The 17,941-nt window shown below is 31.1% G+C and overlaps 1 protein-coding gene across 2 annotated transcripts in view; it reads right to left on the reverse strand.

Annotated features, from left to right (window-relative positions):
- The window catches only part of LOC133201502 (suppressor of lurcher protein 1-like), a 61,146-nt gene that overhangs the window by 11,800 nt on the left and 31,405 nt on the right, over positions 1-17,941 (reverse strand). For both annotated transcript variants that reach the window (XM_061337298.1, XM_061337299.1), the window contains exons 7-9: positions 7,749-7,938; positions 2,538-2,734; positions 2,341-2,382 (exon numbers count right to left, since the gene is read on the reverse strand). In XM_061337298.1, coding sequence (XP_061193282.1) covers positions 2,341-2,382; positions 2,538-2,734; positions 7,749-7,938 — 429 coding nt within the window. The remainder of the gene's footprint in view (positions 1-2,340; positions 2,383-2,537; positions 2,735-7,748; positions 7,939-17,941) is intronic.

Consider the following 17,941-nt stretch of genomic DNA (forward strand, 5'->3'; position numbering starts at 1 on the left):
TTCCTGTGGTTTTACAGGAAATAGATGAAACAATTGTATTAAGATGGTGAAATGAATAATATCGACTTGAATTTTGCTAAAATCAAGCAAAATGCTGAATCAAAAAAAAAATTGGAAACATGTATCTTTACCTGTCTCTATAGCAAATATATTAGAGAATGTAATTTTTTTTATTACGTTGACAGAACACTTTAAACGTGTATCTTTCTTATTACACTAGATAAAAAAAAAAATACTGTTTTTACATTTTGTATAAAGCCTTCAAAATGAGTGAAATTTCGTCAATCTACAAAGAAAAATTGGCCGGTTGCTAGGGAAATTTCTTTGTCATGGTTTCCATAGTAACAATGACCCCAAATATTTTTCCTTCCACATACATGGCTTATAGCCCAAGAAAAAACTTTGAGTGAAAAATCATTAATTTCTGAGAACCCCATGTATCACCTTTAATATATAGGCTGCCTGATTGTTACGTGGACTTGTACTTAAATAACTAACATAGAAAATAAGTATAATTTAAGCTATTGGTTAACATGTTTGTTACGAAATTCATTTCTTCACGTTGTGTATTTATACCAGTTGATCACTCGCAGCGTATACATATTGTATTATTCAATCGTTGTTTTCATCAGATTAATATGTATAGTAACAATATAATACTTGCTATGATTGTGATTAAATAATCGGTAAATAGTTGTAAAAGATATTGATTATATGCTGTCAATCGTATATTATTGTTTTGGAGTCGGGTTCACTGTATTTCGACCCGGTCTCGATCTCGATAGCATGTTTGATGTCATTTATCACGTTTCATCTTTGAACACTTCATTGTCATTGTCATTGTTTATATCAACTTAATAAAGTAATAGCTACTTGTACTTATCACATTTTGGAAGATAAAATCCCATTTTGTATGGTTATTAATGATTCTCCATTAGAAAACTTCACTGCGTGCACTTTCCCTGATTTGTTTATTCCGGAAGTGGCATAGAGCCGAAAATTCGTCTGCTGGAGGAGAAAGGGGGGGGGGGAGAGAAATTCGGAGTCAGAAGCCGAGAACATCTCCCATACACACCCTATTACAAGGGATGGCAGACCTAATGCAGACCAGATGGGTAATTATATTAGTCAAGTTATATTAAATAGAGACGCTGAGATATCCCTGTGGGAGGCCCATAAGTAGAGTTGGGAGACCCATCGACGGGAAAACTTATGGGAGAATTTATGGGAGTTACAATTTATTAATAAAAGTGTATAGGACTTATAGGTTAGGTATAAATAAAGTATATTAAATTAAGGAAAGTATATTTTGGTACAAGTAGCTAATTTTTATAATTATTTTGGGAGATTTAGATTATTCATACGGGTTGTAGGAGTGACATTACTTTTTGGTGTCAGATATTGTGATTTTTATTATTTCAATAGTCATAACAAATTGTACATAGTGTAAATAAATTTTATTTGTTGAACTTTTACCCTGACTTAATTATATTTATTCCAAATAAAGTTGACGTACGGGAGTGGAAAGCCCACATAGTTGCCCCACTCTCTCCCGAGGTTGGAGGCGCAACATGTTAACTATGGATAACAAGAAAACATTGATGTAACCATCAATTGTCGCCCGGGAAATAAATAAAGTAAACAATGGAAATGAGTCTTGATCATCAAACCGCTTCGATATGTGTGAAAAAGGCATGCGTCTAAATGATGGAGACGATAGTAGAGACTATTTTGGAAACTTACATGTATAGTCGGATGAAAATCGAACAAAAACGATACCCTTTTAAACTTTATCAATTCCTCAAGTAAATGTTGGCTGCATAAAATATAATTTGAAACCAGACACATGCATCACCTATTTTCAAAAATGTCTTTCACGTTAAGATTATAAAACACGAACTGTGTAAAGTACGTTTTTACGTTTTTATGCGATAAGTAAAATTCGATGTTCTAAAAAAAGGGACCTGTCGTTTTTTCGATAGTAAATGATAAGCAACTTTATATATTAAATAATGAAAAACATATATATTTTTACAGATTCACTTTATGGAAGTAAATATATTGTGTATCTCGTAATTTATAAAGGGAAAGAACATTCTGATTAACAATCTTTTTAATGTTTAGAAAACCTTTAATTCTGAATAACTTCTCCCACCTCAATCCCCATATACCAACACTTAAACTTATATGTATAGAGCAGCCCGGTCCTCCGGGCTTCAAAATGATAATAGATAAATCCAGAACTTTAATACTTTACTAAACACCACCAGTTCTTCTCTACTATTGTTTATGTAAGCTGAACTCTATCAAGATGTGTTGAAAAAGAATATGAACACATACCATTATCTGCTATCGATTGTACGCCCGTTGTTATTCCAAAATCTGAAACAAGACAGAAAAAATATTGACCATGACAACAACAGTTTTATAATTTAATTTAAACAGATGTTTAGCAATCGAATAAACCGAAACCTTATAGATGTTTTGCAATTGAATAAACTGCATTCTACAGCTCTATAAAAGTTATGAAATTTCACCTTTTCTAAATTTGTACTGGAACTCGAATCCCGAGGCCTGTCCCTTGTCTCCTCCGGGCAGACTGACAAACCTGACCCTGAGCCAGTTTTTGACGGACATGTATTGTAGGGGTAGCCTGTCCCCACAGAACATGATACTGACCTCGTCATAGGCTTCAGAGATATAAATAGATACGGAATCCTCCAACTTACAATCCCTGTAAAAGGACATGTAATTTTTTAGAAAGTGAAAATTCAAGTGCATCCTTGCGTACTTTAGAATAAACAGAGAGAGAGAGAGAGAGAGAGAGAAAACAAGGTTGAGGTCCGATGAACACTGACAGTTCACAAAATTAATTGGATAAGGTAAATAATTCATGTTTAGTTTCTATAAACTAGTCACGAGTACCTTTATATGCATTGAATTACAAAATTTCAGAGTAAAATTAAGAATGTAATGTTTGTGAAGCAGGGGAATTATGTTTTCTCCTTAAATTTTTCAAAATGATAACAATAGTTATTGATTTGAAATGCTTGATTTGTACATTTTTTGATGCACACCATCTTTTATGCCGAACAATAACATTGTGTGTGCAAGTAAAAGAAAATAATAAATAGATCCATTATCCCCAATCCTTAACAATAAAACATTCAAAAGCAAAACAAAGTCTGGACTTAAAGCAGCCTTGTAGAACAAAGGCCAACTATCATAAAAAAGAAATAAAAAATTATGTCATATTCCTCTAGGAAATCAGCCCAGAAAACTGAAAACATTTCTCTATACTGTCAATGTTGACTGGTCATATAAGCAGAAAATCCCTTGATTATTGGACTAATGAACACACTTGGAGTAAATTTGATTAATTTTCCGCTTTCATCAATTTACTGTCAATGGTGGAGGACTGTTCTCCTTGATAAGGCGTGGGGGATTATTTGAACGAATGACTGCATCTTTAGCCTGGAGACCAGGTGTCTGTCTAGCAGGGGATAAAATAATTATACACAGGAGAACGTTTCTGTTTTTTGTTCTTTTTTTTTTTTTTTTTTTTTTTTTTTTTTTTTTTTTACAGATAGAGCCCTCTTCGAGTAAGTGCAGCCATTGCAATGATGAAATTGTGCGGTTCCTCAATAGATATAGTGGAACGAGTCTCTATTCAATTATTCTGTTTCATTCCAGCGGTCCTAATCAATGATAATATTGAATCAGGATTTACAAATTGATATTTTTTTTACATTTAGGAAAATTATCTGCATGTCAAAAACAGGCTGTGTGAGTTTATTTATATTTCAGAGACACATTATTCAAATCCTGGAAATAAAGCTATGAGGGCATACATGATTAATAACGATTTTTTGCATTTAAAAGAGGAGGCAAACATTCAAAAAGCAAGAAATCATCTATTTTATATGAGTAAAACTCGACACAATATGAAGAAATATTAGGCATATTGACAACAAATTTATTTGCAATTCTCTTTCCTCTATGTAATGAGGAAAATCTAAAGTCAAACAAAAGTAAGACAACATGTGTTACAAAGCCCACTATTGAAATAATTATTTCAATTTTGGTTGATGATGCATTTCAAAAACAAAAACCAGGTTGCAACCACTCTTGAAATAGCGTTCACTAATGAAATAATAATTTTAATAGTGTTATAAACGCATTTCAAAAACAAAACCAGGATGCAAACATTATTCAAAATTACGTTCACATTTGAAATAATTATATCAATAGTGGGTTGGAATGCATTTCAATGGCATAAAAACATGTTTCAACCACTATTGAAATAACTTCCACTACTGAAATAATGTAATTATTCTAATGATGGTTCAGAATGCAGTTCAAAACCAAAACCACGTTTCAATCTATATTCAAATAATGCCCACCTCTGAAACAAGAATTGTGAGTTTTATATCAAAAGTGGGTGAAACATTACAAACGTTATTAAGATAAATCCTACAACATGCACTGAAAAAACTTGTACTTTTTTCTTCATGAATAACATCCTATGCATACACGTGAGATAATAAATCTGTTGAAGATTATGATGATACCAACAAAATCAGTAAACATAATTCTTATTCTTCAATTATATATATATATATATTACGTATATTTTGAAAACAATAGAGACGTTGGGCCACATTGTACATTGGTATACATTGGTATTGTTTAATGGACTTTTGAGCTTGAATACTGTTCGTTATCTCCATATATTTCATTGCTTACATTTGCTTATAATATAAAAATCAATTAAGCCTTATTAGTCCCCTACCGGTGAAACCGGAGGGGACTATAGGTTTCCTATGAGTCCGTCCGTCTGTCTTTCCCTCTGTCTGTCTGTCAGTCTGTCCCACTTAGTTTTCCGCACTTATTTCCTAAACGCTTGCAGATATTGAGCTGATTTTTGGTATGTGAGTATATCTTGATGAGTTACAGGTCAAGTTTGCATTTCGTTCCGCTTCACTGATTTTTGACGGAATTACGGGCTTTTCAATTTTTAGGGGTTTCCGCAATTTTCTTCTAAACGCTTTCAGATATTGAGCTGATTTTTGTTAAGTCACTTTACCTTGATTAGTTATAGGTCAAGTTTCATTCTGCTTCATTGATTTTTGACGGATTTATGGCATTTTCAATTCTTAACGGGAACCAGATTACACTTGCCGGTAGGGGACTAGTATTGCTAATGCAATACTCTCAGAATGCTTGTTTTTATTTCAAAATTGGGTGTTGCAAATAGTGATTTATTGAAATAACGACCACCATGGAAATAATAATTTCAGTTGTAAACTTACGTTATTAGTCCCCTACCGGTGAAACCGGAGGGGACTATAGGATTCCTCTGAGTCTGTCCGTCCGTCTAGCTGTCTGTCAGTCTGTCCCATTAGGTTTTCCGCACTTTTTCCAAAACGCTTGCAGATATTGAGCTGATTTTTGGTATGTGAGTGTATCTTGATGAGTTACAGATCAAGTTTGCATTTCGTTCTGCTTCAATGATCTTTTACGGAATTACGACCTTTACAATATTTCAGGGTTTTCCGCACTTTTTTTCTAAAAGCTTGCAGATAATGAGCTGATTTTTGGTATGCGAATTTACCTTGATGAGTCACAGATGAATTTTGCATTTCGTTCCACTTCATTAATTTTTGACGGAATTATGGCATTTTCAATTTTTAACGGGAACCAGATTACACTTGCCGGTAGTGGACTGGTATTGCTAATGCAATACTCTCAGAATGCTTGTTTCAATTGTGATTGCAACCTTGTTTTTAAATGCATTCTCAACCACTACTCTGAAATATTCATTTCATTAGTGGATGTTATTTCAATGCAAAATACCAGTATAATAATAAACATTGCCTTAAATTTCCAAACATAAATGTTCAATAATTTTGAAAGAGTTTAATGTTTCAGAGTAAACATAATGAATGCACTTTGATATTTTCAGTCAAATTTTGATGAAATTCTATTGAATTGAAAGACCAATATACATGTACATTTTACATGCACCTGCTGTAAAACTTGTACATTCATATTTCTGCGTTTGAACAAGAAACTTGAATTACAACTTAAAAGTGATTAAGAAACTTAAATTACACCTTTAAAGTGATAAATTACACCTACATAAAGAGAAATGAAGCTATTTCCTGATTAAAACTTGAATATTTACAAATGAGGAACATTTCAAGAGCATTGAAGAAGCCATACTGATTCCCATACTGGTAATGACCATAATCCTGTCTTAAGCATCATAGCAAAACAACTTGATACCTACTGTAAATCACCCAATTATTTTCGAAACAATGTATGAATAAAACAATGTATATGTATAAGCGAGAAAAATTTCTCACGAGTTACAATTATTCTTTATACATTCTTTAAAACCTTGAATATACGCGAGAATGAAATTTTCGCGAGCGAAAGATCGCGAAAATAAAGTTTATGCGAATAAAACCTGATCTACAGTTGTTCGTTCCGATTGTAACGCACAATATGATTGGATAAAAAATTTACTTTATATCGTATAAATTGGGTTGCCTACGTCACAATGACTTGCGCCACAAACGTATCGATCCGCCTGCCGTTACATTTAAATTTTGTACAATTTGAAGTTTTTTTTTTAACGGTAACCATCTTTTTTCTTATACAAAATAATTTACAAAAAAACTAAATTATATAAAATGAAATTTATAGCTACCCAATTTATACGGTATAAAGTGGGTTGGAACAGTTTACGCTTTTTTATAAACCGCCCAACCCACTTTATACCGTATAAATTGGGTAAATATTAAATTTCATTCCTTAAATATAGACGTACAAACTAAATATCAGCATAAAATACAAAAGCGTCTGCAAATTTTTTTTATGAAAACCAAGATGATCAGACAGACAGACGGAGAGGAAACATAAAGTTCCCTCCAATTTCACCGGTAGGTGAATAATAACGTCAAACGGACATCACTGCAGTATCTCCCAACACAATACAGTCCTTTATCTGATTGTTTAATTTTCAGGGATGCGTTCTCTGAGAGACCAGGTCAATACCATCTTCTACGAGGGATACTGAGAAGCTGTCACAGTGGGAGACTATAAATCCTAATCTCTCTCCCCTGATCTGTGATCTATCGATCTCCACTTAAGTCAAGGAAGGATGTAGTTGTCAATAGTTGTACACCGAAGGTCTACAAAGTCACATTCTTGACACACAGAATATATTCACCTTATTAATGTCTTTTGTCGCTGGAAGTTATGCAACAAACGTAAATTTGATTATCAAAGAGTATGTTTATTATACAAGACATTTTTAAATTTTTCTTAATTCAGCCAATTTAAATTTAACCAAATCTGAATCGTAGACAGTAGTATATTAATCATATTAAGTAAATAAATAATACATACCACAAAAACAAGATAAATTTACAAAGTTTAAAATAAACTTCCTACAGGAATCTTATACCAATGTTACTCCATTCTAAAACATTTTAATGTTTCTCAATTTTTTCATTCAAATTTTTAACATGGGTCGACATTTTTATTTTCACCTCGATTTTGGCTGCGCTGTTTATATATTGCGATCAATTTTGTATCTTCTGTAGAAATTAGGAGAAATCTTCATTTTCATTCAAATTGAATGGAAAAATACCATTAGGCACTTATTTGTTTCAGGCAGCCATGTCAAAAAGTAATAAAAATTTTATCTAACTAATGCTCTTTTGAATTAATTTTCTTACCCGTCCTGTGAATAAAGTTGTGACTTGAAAAGATTGAAGTGAGTAAACTTGATCTGTACTCTTTCACCGGGATTAGCGTAAAAATCATATGTACACGTTATATCCCCTGGGTATTGATGTGAATACCTAGGGCTGCTGATGGTACCTCCAGGCGAGGAATTCTGTGAGATATTTCTGCTGCATTTGTGTACTGAAAGAAAGGGAGAAAATATTACTCCATAAATACATAATTGATAACATTGATTATCTTGCATGAGCATGGAATAAAAAGATGTTCTTTTTTTGCGTACAAAGTGCCTATTTGAGACAAAAGTTACTCTCATGTAATTTCAAATTTGAATCTTATTAGATATTACAGGAGATCTGACTATTTTCATTTTGTACCTTCAAAAGTAAAGGAATGCTTACAAAATAAAGTTCATCATTGAATGTAAAACGAAAACTGTAAACTATTATTTGCATCATCTTTTATTCGCGATTCGTCAGTTTGAAATCAATCCAAGAGTATTACAAATGTAATTTTGGCGACTGACGTTGCAAATCATTGGTTCGCAACGAGAAATATTGGCGAGCTAAAGAAGGTCGCGAAATTCGCGGACATTTTTGCAAGCGAATAAAAGTTGGTTTGAAGTATTAATGTTCAATAATTTTCTTGTTCAAATGGATTCCATTTTTACCTGAAATGGAATTGGTGAAAAAAATCCCGTACTAAAACATTAAATGAACAAGAGGCCACAAATTGTAATTTGTGCAGGAGACGACAAATACATGTATATCTGTTTATCTCCCATTAACTCTATACATATTTTTCATCAAGTTCTCAAAACACAGTCACTTTCTTAATTGTATGGGAACATGTTTAGAGCAAAACCTTCTTGTTTATATTTTAGTTAGCTTTATGCAATTAAATATTAATTACTTAGCAGATTTTTGAGACGATTAATTGCGGTCGGTGCGTGCATGTGTTTATTTTAAATGAATTTTATTTTTTTTAATCATTTTACTTTTAGATCTAGCTATAACACTAGGACTCTTTTGAAAGGAGTAACCATTACTCCAAAATTTGATCGATTCTACTTGCAGATCGTGGGTTCAGACAGGCCAAGATGTGTGGATAAGTGCCCCAGAGATAGCTATTTCGATGTTGTGGTCAATGGGGATTCGAGACAATTAGACTCTCCAAGGGGTCATTGTTGACCCTCCTTGTACAATTGTGCACAAAATAATCAGAATTAACATTTTTAAGCCTGAGAAGGAAATAGTGATATTTAGTGTCCAAGGACAACATGCATTCCTTCTTTATCATGACGGAGCAAAAAGCACTTTATTTTTCATCTTAAACTGTGTGATGGTGATTTCTACAAAATGATAAATGATAAATTAATATGGACCCCCATAAAGAAATATTATTCAATATCATATCACCCTAATTTAATAGGGCTTGGTGGTTCTGGGCCATTTTACTCTTTTTAAACCTGGACATGTACATGTAAAAATATAGGAAATTGCATGATGCAAATACAGTCCTTTCATGAGGTAAATCCATAAATATATCGACTTAACAGAAAAGCAGAACAACCAAGCAAGAAGTTTCTGTACTTATTTCTATACGTTGACACGTGATTCCAAACGAACCAATGAAAAAACAAATTACAAAAAATGAAAATTATATTAAATACTATAGCTTGAACCTTTTTCTTGGACTACATTGAAATCATTGTATTTGTTGAAGGTTTAATTTTCTTCGATTTGATAGGTTATTCACGAATATACAATTTCAACAAATACTGATGCAAATGTAATCTCTGTTAAAATTGGATGTTCACATACCATCAATTAAGTTGATGGTTTATATATCCACGAATATTGGTTCCCCAATAAATAAAATGATTGCAAAGCATACATTTATAGAAATAACAATCATAGTCTACAGACATAGATTGATAATGAAATATTTTTGTTCACAAAATACGGCTGAACAAAACTGATTGGGGTGGTTGTTATTTTTGCATTTTCTATTAACATTTTGCTCTTGTCCATATTCTATATTTATTGTATCTTTTAAAAATATATATTATTCCGGATATACTGTAATATCACTTATTTTCATGGTTTAAAGAAAAAAAAATTGGTTCGAGGAGATTTGATTTCGTTGGTGAAGGATAGACTTAAAACTGTTGTATAGAATTTTAACATTTGGTGGGGGACATAAATTCGTGAGTCGTTTCATAACACGAAATCAACAAAAATTAAACCCCCACGAAAATTTGTGATTTCTCAGTAGTGTAACCTTTAGATTTTTCAATGCTGTGAAATATATAACTAAAAACTACAGCAAAAATTCATTTGTATATACTACAGATATTTGTTATCGAGTTAAAATGTAAAATAATGAAAGGTATAGTATCGAGTTTATCAAGTTGAATAATCTGCGAAACTGCAGTTTTGATATTCTGAAAGTATCAAGTTAATTAGTACAAAAATACTGGATGTCATGTTTTACTTATACGACTAATATAAGCATGAAGAAAATTCAGAAGGTATTACAAAAATCACAGAAAGTTATCAAGCCGGGTATAACAAAAAAAGGCTAGAAGATAATACATATATAATAAATGGAAAACTTACTGGCTGAGAATTTGGTTTGTTGATCATATTGATAATAAGAACTCACTAAGGTCACATACGAAAACAGCCAAAGTGATCTACCAAAGATAAACATGATCACACACAGCTCTAAAAACACCGAGTAGTAGCGAGAGAAATAGTTATCCGGCAAATTGTCAGCGTTGCAAACAGTCCCCGTTTACCATAATGACACCGGATGCAGAAATCAGTGATGGAATGACAGGACAATGTATAAAGAGAGACACACACTGATATAAAGCTCTATAATCTAACGTTCCACGTAACACTGTCCATTAACAAACACCGTACCAGCTATACAATACTTCAAAAAAGACTTCATTCGGAGAGAATATCCAATTTCCTTGATATCGATCACAAGTTGCCCAGCTGAAGCCAAAATATGACATTTGTAATAAACGGTATGACTTTCACATCTCCACTTTCACTCACTCTCTTTAACTATTTTCCCAATTTCCCTAAACAAAGAGGTTCTAAAAGCCTGGCCTGGTGTAAGAGTAATTATTTTGTCTTTCAGTTCGTGTAATAAAAAAGGGATGACTTTTTTTCGTCTCGATCAATTCGACAGAAGAAACTAGCAGTACCAAGTTATTTAGTAATTACAGATTAGAGGGTGTCTAACAACCTTTCGTGTGAGAGGACTGAAGTCGGTAATATGTTATGTGGCCCCCTAATTTCTTGTCTGGAAATAGAAATTACCGTTATTGAATTATGATAGTGATGCAATGCATAATTGAAAATTATGTTTTCTAGGAAAATAGTCATTCAAAGCACTATAATCATGTAGAGGAAATCGTCAAAGTATGCAATAAACAGTGATCATTTTTAATTTTTCATGATTTGCATTGCTAAGGCAAGTTTTTTGTGTTATTGTTTTAGAATTTTAAGATATAATCAAAATATAAAAAAAGGACTTAAAGTAAAAAAAGAGAATGTTCAGTTACATTTTTTTTCTAAATGAATTTAAATAACCAACGATTAGTGATTTTTGAGAACCATGCATGATGCATATGGTCGAGTCATCAGCCATATTCTCACTCCTTAGTTCTTAGTGTTGATTATTTTTGATAATTGGTTTAACTGAAGTACATGACTGACCAGTAAATTTAAAACAGCAGTATAATATTCTTTGCAGAAGAAACACCTTTCAATTTAACCCCCTCCCTCCTATACAAAACCCCTCAAAATCTTTCACTCATATCAATCAGGAAAAGTTTGAATTGATATGTTTTAAATATAGATAATGAATTTTTATTTATATTATAAATCTCTGAAAAACAATAAGTAAAAACGCACTTAAAATAACCGATGATTGAATTTATTCTAACAAAAAGGTAAGTTGTCCTTTCTTTTTTGAATGCCAATGAAACGATTCTAGGGGAAGTATTACTTGATCTTATAAATATCGTAGGGTTTTTAAATACTAACAAACTTGTAAAATTGATAGTTGACAGTCTCAATATACTTTATATTACCAGTTGTTCATCTCCGATGACATCTATTTACTTTAAATATAATTTCATATTTCACCACGAGAAAAAATCACATAAAATTGATAATTGTCTGGTGAAAAGTACTTCTTTTTTTTTTTATCAACAGTGGAAAATGAAGATTAAAAGCTTCGATGACGAGAAAACACACAACAAAATTGAAAACAATTGGAGAGCTTTCTGCTTCCAGTGTATTTATCAAAGATTTTTTAAGTATATATAATATTGAGTAAGGTAGACTAGACTTAACATGTCATCTAATTCTTTTCATTTAAGATTGATGTTTCATTAATGATCGTTATAGTGATGGAGAAAACAGTAAGCGATAATATATTTAAGAATATGCAAATATTTAAAATTATCAAAAGTAAGGCCTTGGTTTTGTAAACTATTTAATACTCATGAAGAATATTAACACAATTAATGAAAACCTAATTCAAGCATTGAACATTAATATTTTGTAATAAAATTTCAATTTCGGTTGCATAATAATTTCATTAATCATTTCATTTTGAAAAAAAAAGAATATTTATTTCATAGGTGTTTTATTTAAAACTAAAATATGTAATTTGAAAACAAGAAACGTCATGTTGATTTATTTAAAAAAAAAATGTCTATATATCATGCATATTGTATATCTTTCTTTATGTATTGTTGGCAAATTATGAAATGTAAAGACAATTAAAGATAAAATAAAGAAATAGAAATTATCAACATGCATCTGTGGAAAACATACACCACACATATACGTGCAAATTTATACAATCAAATATAGGGAAAAAATTTGATTAGATTTGTGTCTGTCTTGCAGTATAAAGGATGAAAGTTGATCACAGTTAAGCCAAGATTCTCGCATACAACAAATGCCGTGATCTCTTCACATCACATTCTTCACTCATCGATTTTTGGAAGATCGAGCGAATAAAATGAAATGCTTCGTTTGTATCTCTCTACGTCCTGTGCACTGGGATTTATGTAATGAGTATGTATTCAATTCGAATCAGATATTGTGAATACATTTTGTTATGGGGTAGTATAATTTCTAATGGTTGAAGGAAAGGGCTATTTGGATTAATCAATAATAATGAAATTTGTTTTCGTTTTTCTACTATGCTGTTATCGTACGCAATTTATGATGTTGTTTCTCTGGCAACGGAAATATTCAAAAGAAAATGCAATAAAATTTGTAAAAAGAACTGTATTCACATGGGGTTCTGAAGAATAAATCACGTTCTTTGAAACGGAATCATTCCGTCAATAAATCTATCCAAATTAAAGTATATATATTATCAGAGGAACTGCCTAAAAAGCTAAAGAAGAATAATAAATCAATATCAGTTTTTGTCCTGAAACGTAATTTACCATGCAAACATATATCCATTTGTAAATTTGTAACAAACAGTACTTTTTAAAAAAGAAATGTACTAACGTAGTATTCTACTCAAACATTTATAAATAGAGTAGCTTTATATAATGAAGAAGTGCATATGATTCCATTTGACCTTTTCTCCTGCACAATTCCATATTGATAATCAGGACATGAACAGGGATTATGCATCTAATAAAATCATGTAAATTCTGATCTCTATCAAAGTAACCAAAAAGAAGAACAGTGCATGGGTGATTTTTATATTCGAGTATGAATAACGAAAATATGGTGTACAAAATTTAGGAATACATGTTGAAGCCTCTTGAAGAAACATATTTCCGATATCGAATAATTTTATGGCAAAAGGTGGCTGGATCTGTTATAAAGATCATCTTATCTGGGTGCTTCAGTCAGGAATATGGCAATCCGAAATGATTCTTTTTTAATGATTTGACTGGAAGCTTAAAAACATATCCAATGTTGATAACCGAAATAAAGTGAGTAAATTGTTTATTAATTATTAGGCTTAGACAGTGCATGAAGGTCAGCTATTTTTGGTAGATGATTGATGTCTTGGCTTCTGTGTCAAAATATAAAGTTATTGACTGGATATGAGGGCAATATATGATTTGTTGGACCTGAAGATGAAAATGTAGCCCGAGGCCATAGGCCATCATTTACACATTCAGGTCCAACAAATCATTTGTTGCCCGAATCCTAGTCTATAACTGTTTTTGGTATACCATTCACTTAAGATAGAACACTAAAATTAGAACCTTTAAACAGATTTACTCACATAATTAAACAGTTTCTTTATAAGTAATATCGTGGCTTTTTGAATAAAAAATGACAACAACAAAAAATGAAAAAAAAAAAATCATTAAATTATTATAACACAGAAATTATTTATCACAAAACATTATTTTTCCCGTGATGCCATCTTTCAAATAACATACGCGGTAACTCTTGAAACTTTGGCTATTTCCGTGTCGCCGATGTTGAACGACGACTAATCACTTGTGACGTAGCAGTGACGTTACGGTCTAACAATTCTTATGTTGCACTGACACACCGGTCAATAATGAAATTGTTAAACCGATGAAAAAAGAAAAAAAAATTTACTTTGTTGGACTTTTTTTGTAACAAAATATATAGAACGATATCTATAAGGGTATAACAATATTAAAAAACATATTTCTCAGATACTACTCTAATACCCAGAAAACGTGTAATCAATAAGGTATTATGAAGTAGGTGAAGATAACAAACCGTTATCGATCTAAAAAAAAAAAAAAAAAACCTACAAGCAATGCAAATCTGGACATAAAACACGGACACGTGGAAATTTCACAGGTTTACTTAACAAAAGGAATATATTGTGGAAAAGTGAAAAAAGTAATCTCATCTAAGTTTCATGACGCTATGGCCAGGTGCATTTGTAGAATGAACATCCCCTGTGGACCGGTCACGCCTGCTATGGGCCCTATTAAATCCTATATAAATTGGTAATGAAATATTCACTTCATTCCTAGAAAGACTATAGTTCTCATCGTCCATATGAGAATGAAAATGTGAAGATTTCGAACTAATAAAAATATTTAAATCCAATAAAATTTGAGAAAATTAAACACCCCCACCCCTCCCCTCCACCCGGAAACACCAGACGAGGGATCGAATCAAGGAGTTTGTTTTTCTGTCGAAGACTTAATCTATAAGCATTATTTCTTGATCAGATTATAATGAGTGATTCGATGAAAAAAAAAAATCAATATGTGAATTAAACGAAGACCTAACAAAAACGTCAATCAATATTCAGATAGGTTTGCACACAAGGTAATTGTTGCGACCATAGAATTTGCAAGATAATTTTAAACACGATTGTTGATACCTCTGTAACCTCAAATTATTTGCCAACAGCCTTCCTTAACAAATGATCACATGCAGTATACGGTATTGTGTATCGATTAAATTGGGAGACATAAACACAATAAGCAGGCGATAATGTCTTTTACTGCTAAATAGATACGTTCAAAAACCTCTTTGTATTGCATTTCATAAATTTGTATAATTTCGTATCTACATAAATTCATTATTCATACAAAACAATTTCTTCTTATTATATTAAATCAAAATCTGTATAAATTAAAGAAAGATTTTCGTATTCTTTAAAGCTTTATATTAATAGATTAATTTATTGTTGTGATGTTGTTTTAATTTCCTCCCACAATCTGCATTCACAACTAGGATATATCTGTCGTCTGTTTGCTATTAAAATATCAAAGAATAGATAGCTTAAAAGCATACATCTTGCTTGCAATCATTTTAACTAGAACGCCTTTGTGTTTCTCTTCAAAAGATTGCTCAGAAAGGTAATTTTAAAAGATTCTAAAACTGTAAAATCACATATTTTCATAGGGTCAAATCTTCGTTGATTTAGTAAAAAATATTGTTTCCTAGGGGATTTCATTTATTTATTTATTTGAAATTTTACATTTCACGGAGGACTTAGATTCGTGGGTCTCTCTATATCATGAAAATAATAAAAAATAAACCCATGAAATAAGTGATTTCACATTATTTTAAAAAGAATATTGCAAGAAATAGAAGGTTGCAAAACTCGTAAAATGTCTTTACATGTCAAAGGAACAAAATTTTTAACTGTACTATACTATGTACATGTAGTATAAATTATTGCTATTGATATAGAAAAGACTGTACTATAAATTATTGATATAGAAAAAGACTGTACTTTGAATTATTGATATTTTTTTTTCTTCTAAAAATTATTGATATAGAAAAAAAATCCTATGAATAGTTTGAAAAACAGAAATTTTAAATTTGAATTTTCATATTTCTCACTTGTTCGCTATGGAAAAAAGCAGTACGTACATAATGATTACATTGTAGTAGAAATTGATAAGTAGAAATCATTTTTCCTGACATTTTACATGTAGTGTAAGTAGTATTGTTAGCTTTATTTGCACTTAAGAACAGTTTACTGACCACAGGACTGATTTTCTTTTCGTTATACACTATCATTGTGATTTTTAGCTCCCCAAACTTTTTTTACGTGGAAGCTCTCTGATAAACATTTCAATTATATACATATGCTTTAGGTGGCATAATCACTTTATTTTCAAATGTTTGACTATCTCAAGCAAATTCAAATAGAGGTGTCTAAAATGTTCTAAGTATGATTTAAGTATTATTTTAAAGTTTCATAAATAATACAAAAGAACATTTTATATTGTAAACTGCCTTAATGAGCATCTACATGTAGTTTTAGATACAAAAGATGTTTCAAATACAATAGTCTTTATCCAAAAATCATTACAAAAACATGCCAGTGTTTGTTAGTAATGTGATTGTGCTTGCATATTCTATTGCTAGAGAGTTAGCAACCAAGAGCATCAACTCGCGTAAAATGTTAGTCAATAGTTGTATAGAATTATTGAACATTTGAATACCTGATTTCTCTGCAGAAAGAGTTGAAAAAAGATTCTATAGGTATTTATGTTGAGAGTTTCCTTTATTGAAAATAAAAAAGTCAATGGGTGAATTAATTTTCTATCAATCTACAGCTTGTTCGGAACATATTACTGTCCTCTGAAAAAGAAGGAATCTGAATCCTACTCTACGGTAAAAAAGCGTTAAATTCTATGTATCGCTTCTGATAAATTTGTATTATTAAGCATCTGCGTAGATTCATACAAAACATTTTCCTCTAATAATATTTAATCAAAATCTGCATAAATTAAAGAAAGATCTTTTTTTGTATTCTTTGTGACTCTATATTAATAAATTAACTTATTGGTGTGAAGTTGTTTTAATTTTCCTCACCCAACCTACATTCACACATAACAGTCGGATATACATGTACCTGTCGTCTGTTTGATATTAAAATATCACAGAATAGATAGCTTTAAAAGATAGCTTTAAAACATGCAACATCTAGCTTGCAATCATCTTGACTAGAATGCCTTTGTGTTTCCCGTCAAAAAGAATGCTGAGAGAAATAAATGTAAAAGATTCAAATACTCTAAAATCAAATATTTTTACGGGGTAAATTTTTTTGTGGTTTGAGAAGCAAATATTGTTTTATGGGCGTTTTATTTCGTGGATGAAGAAGTGGAAAGTTAGTTTTTTTTTGAAATTTTAAATTTCGTGGAGGACATAAATTCGTGGGTCTCTCCCTACCATGAAAATAATAAATATTGAACCCCACGAAAATAAGGGATTTTATATTATTTTAAATAAAAAATTTCAAGACAAATGAAGGTGCGAAACTCATGTCATTTTATGCAGCAGGAACGAAATTTGTAACTGTGCTCTAAAATGTACATGTAGTATAAATTATTGCTATTTTATATAAAAAAGACTATACTATAAATTATCTATATAGAAAAAAAATGTACTATAAATTATTGATATAAGAACTATACTAAAAATTATTAATATAGAAAAAATCCTATGAATCGTTTGAAAAACAGAAACTTTAAATTTGAATTTTCATATTTCTCACTTGCTGGCTATGGAAAAAGAAGTGCATAATTATTTACATTGTAGTAGAAATTAATAAGTAGAGACCATTTTCCCAGTCGTTTTGATATTAGTAGTATAGTTAGCTTTTTTGCACATAAGAACAGTTTACTCATTACATGACTGATTTTTTTTTTCGTTATACACTT

Source organism: Saccostrea echinata, unplaced genomic scaffold, assembly GCF_033153115.1.
Source record: "Saccostrea echinata isolate AGI-Se365-2 ecotype Australia unplaced genomic scaffold, CSIRO_AGI_Sech_v1 ptg000044l, whole genome shotgun sequence".
Classification (NCBI taxonomy): Eukaryota; Metazoa; Mollusca; class Bivalvia; order Ostreida; family Ostreidae; genus Saccostrea; species Saccostrea echinata.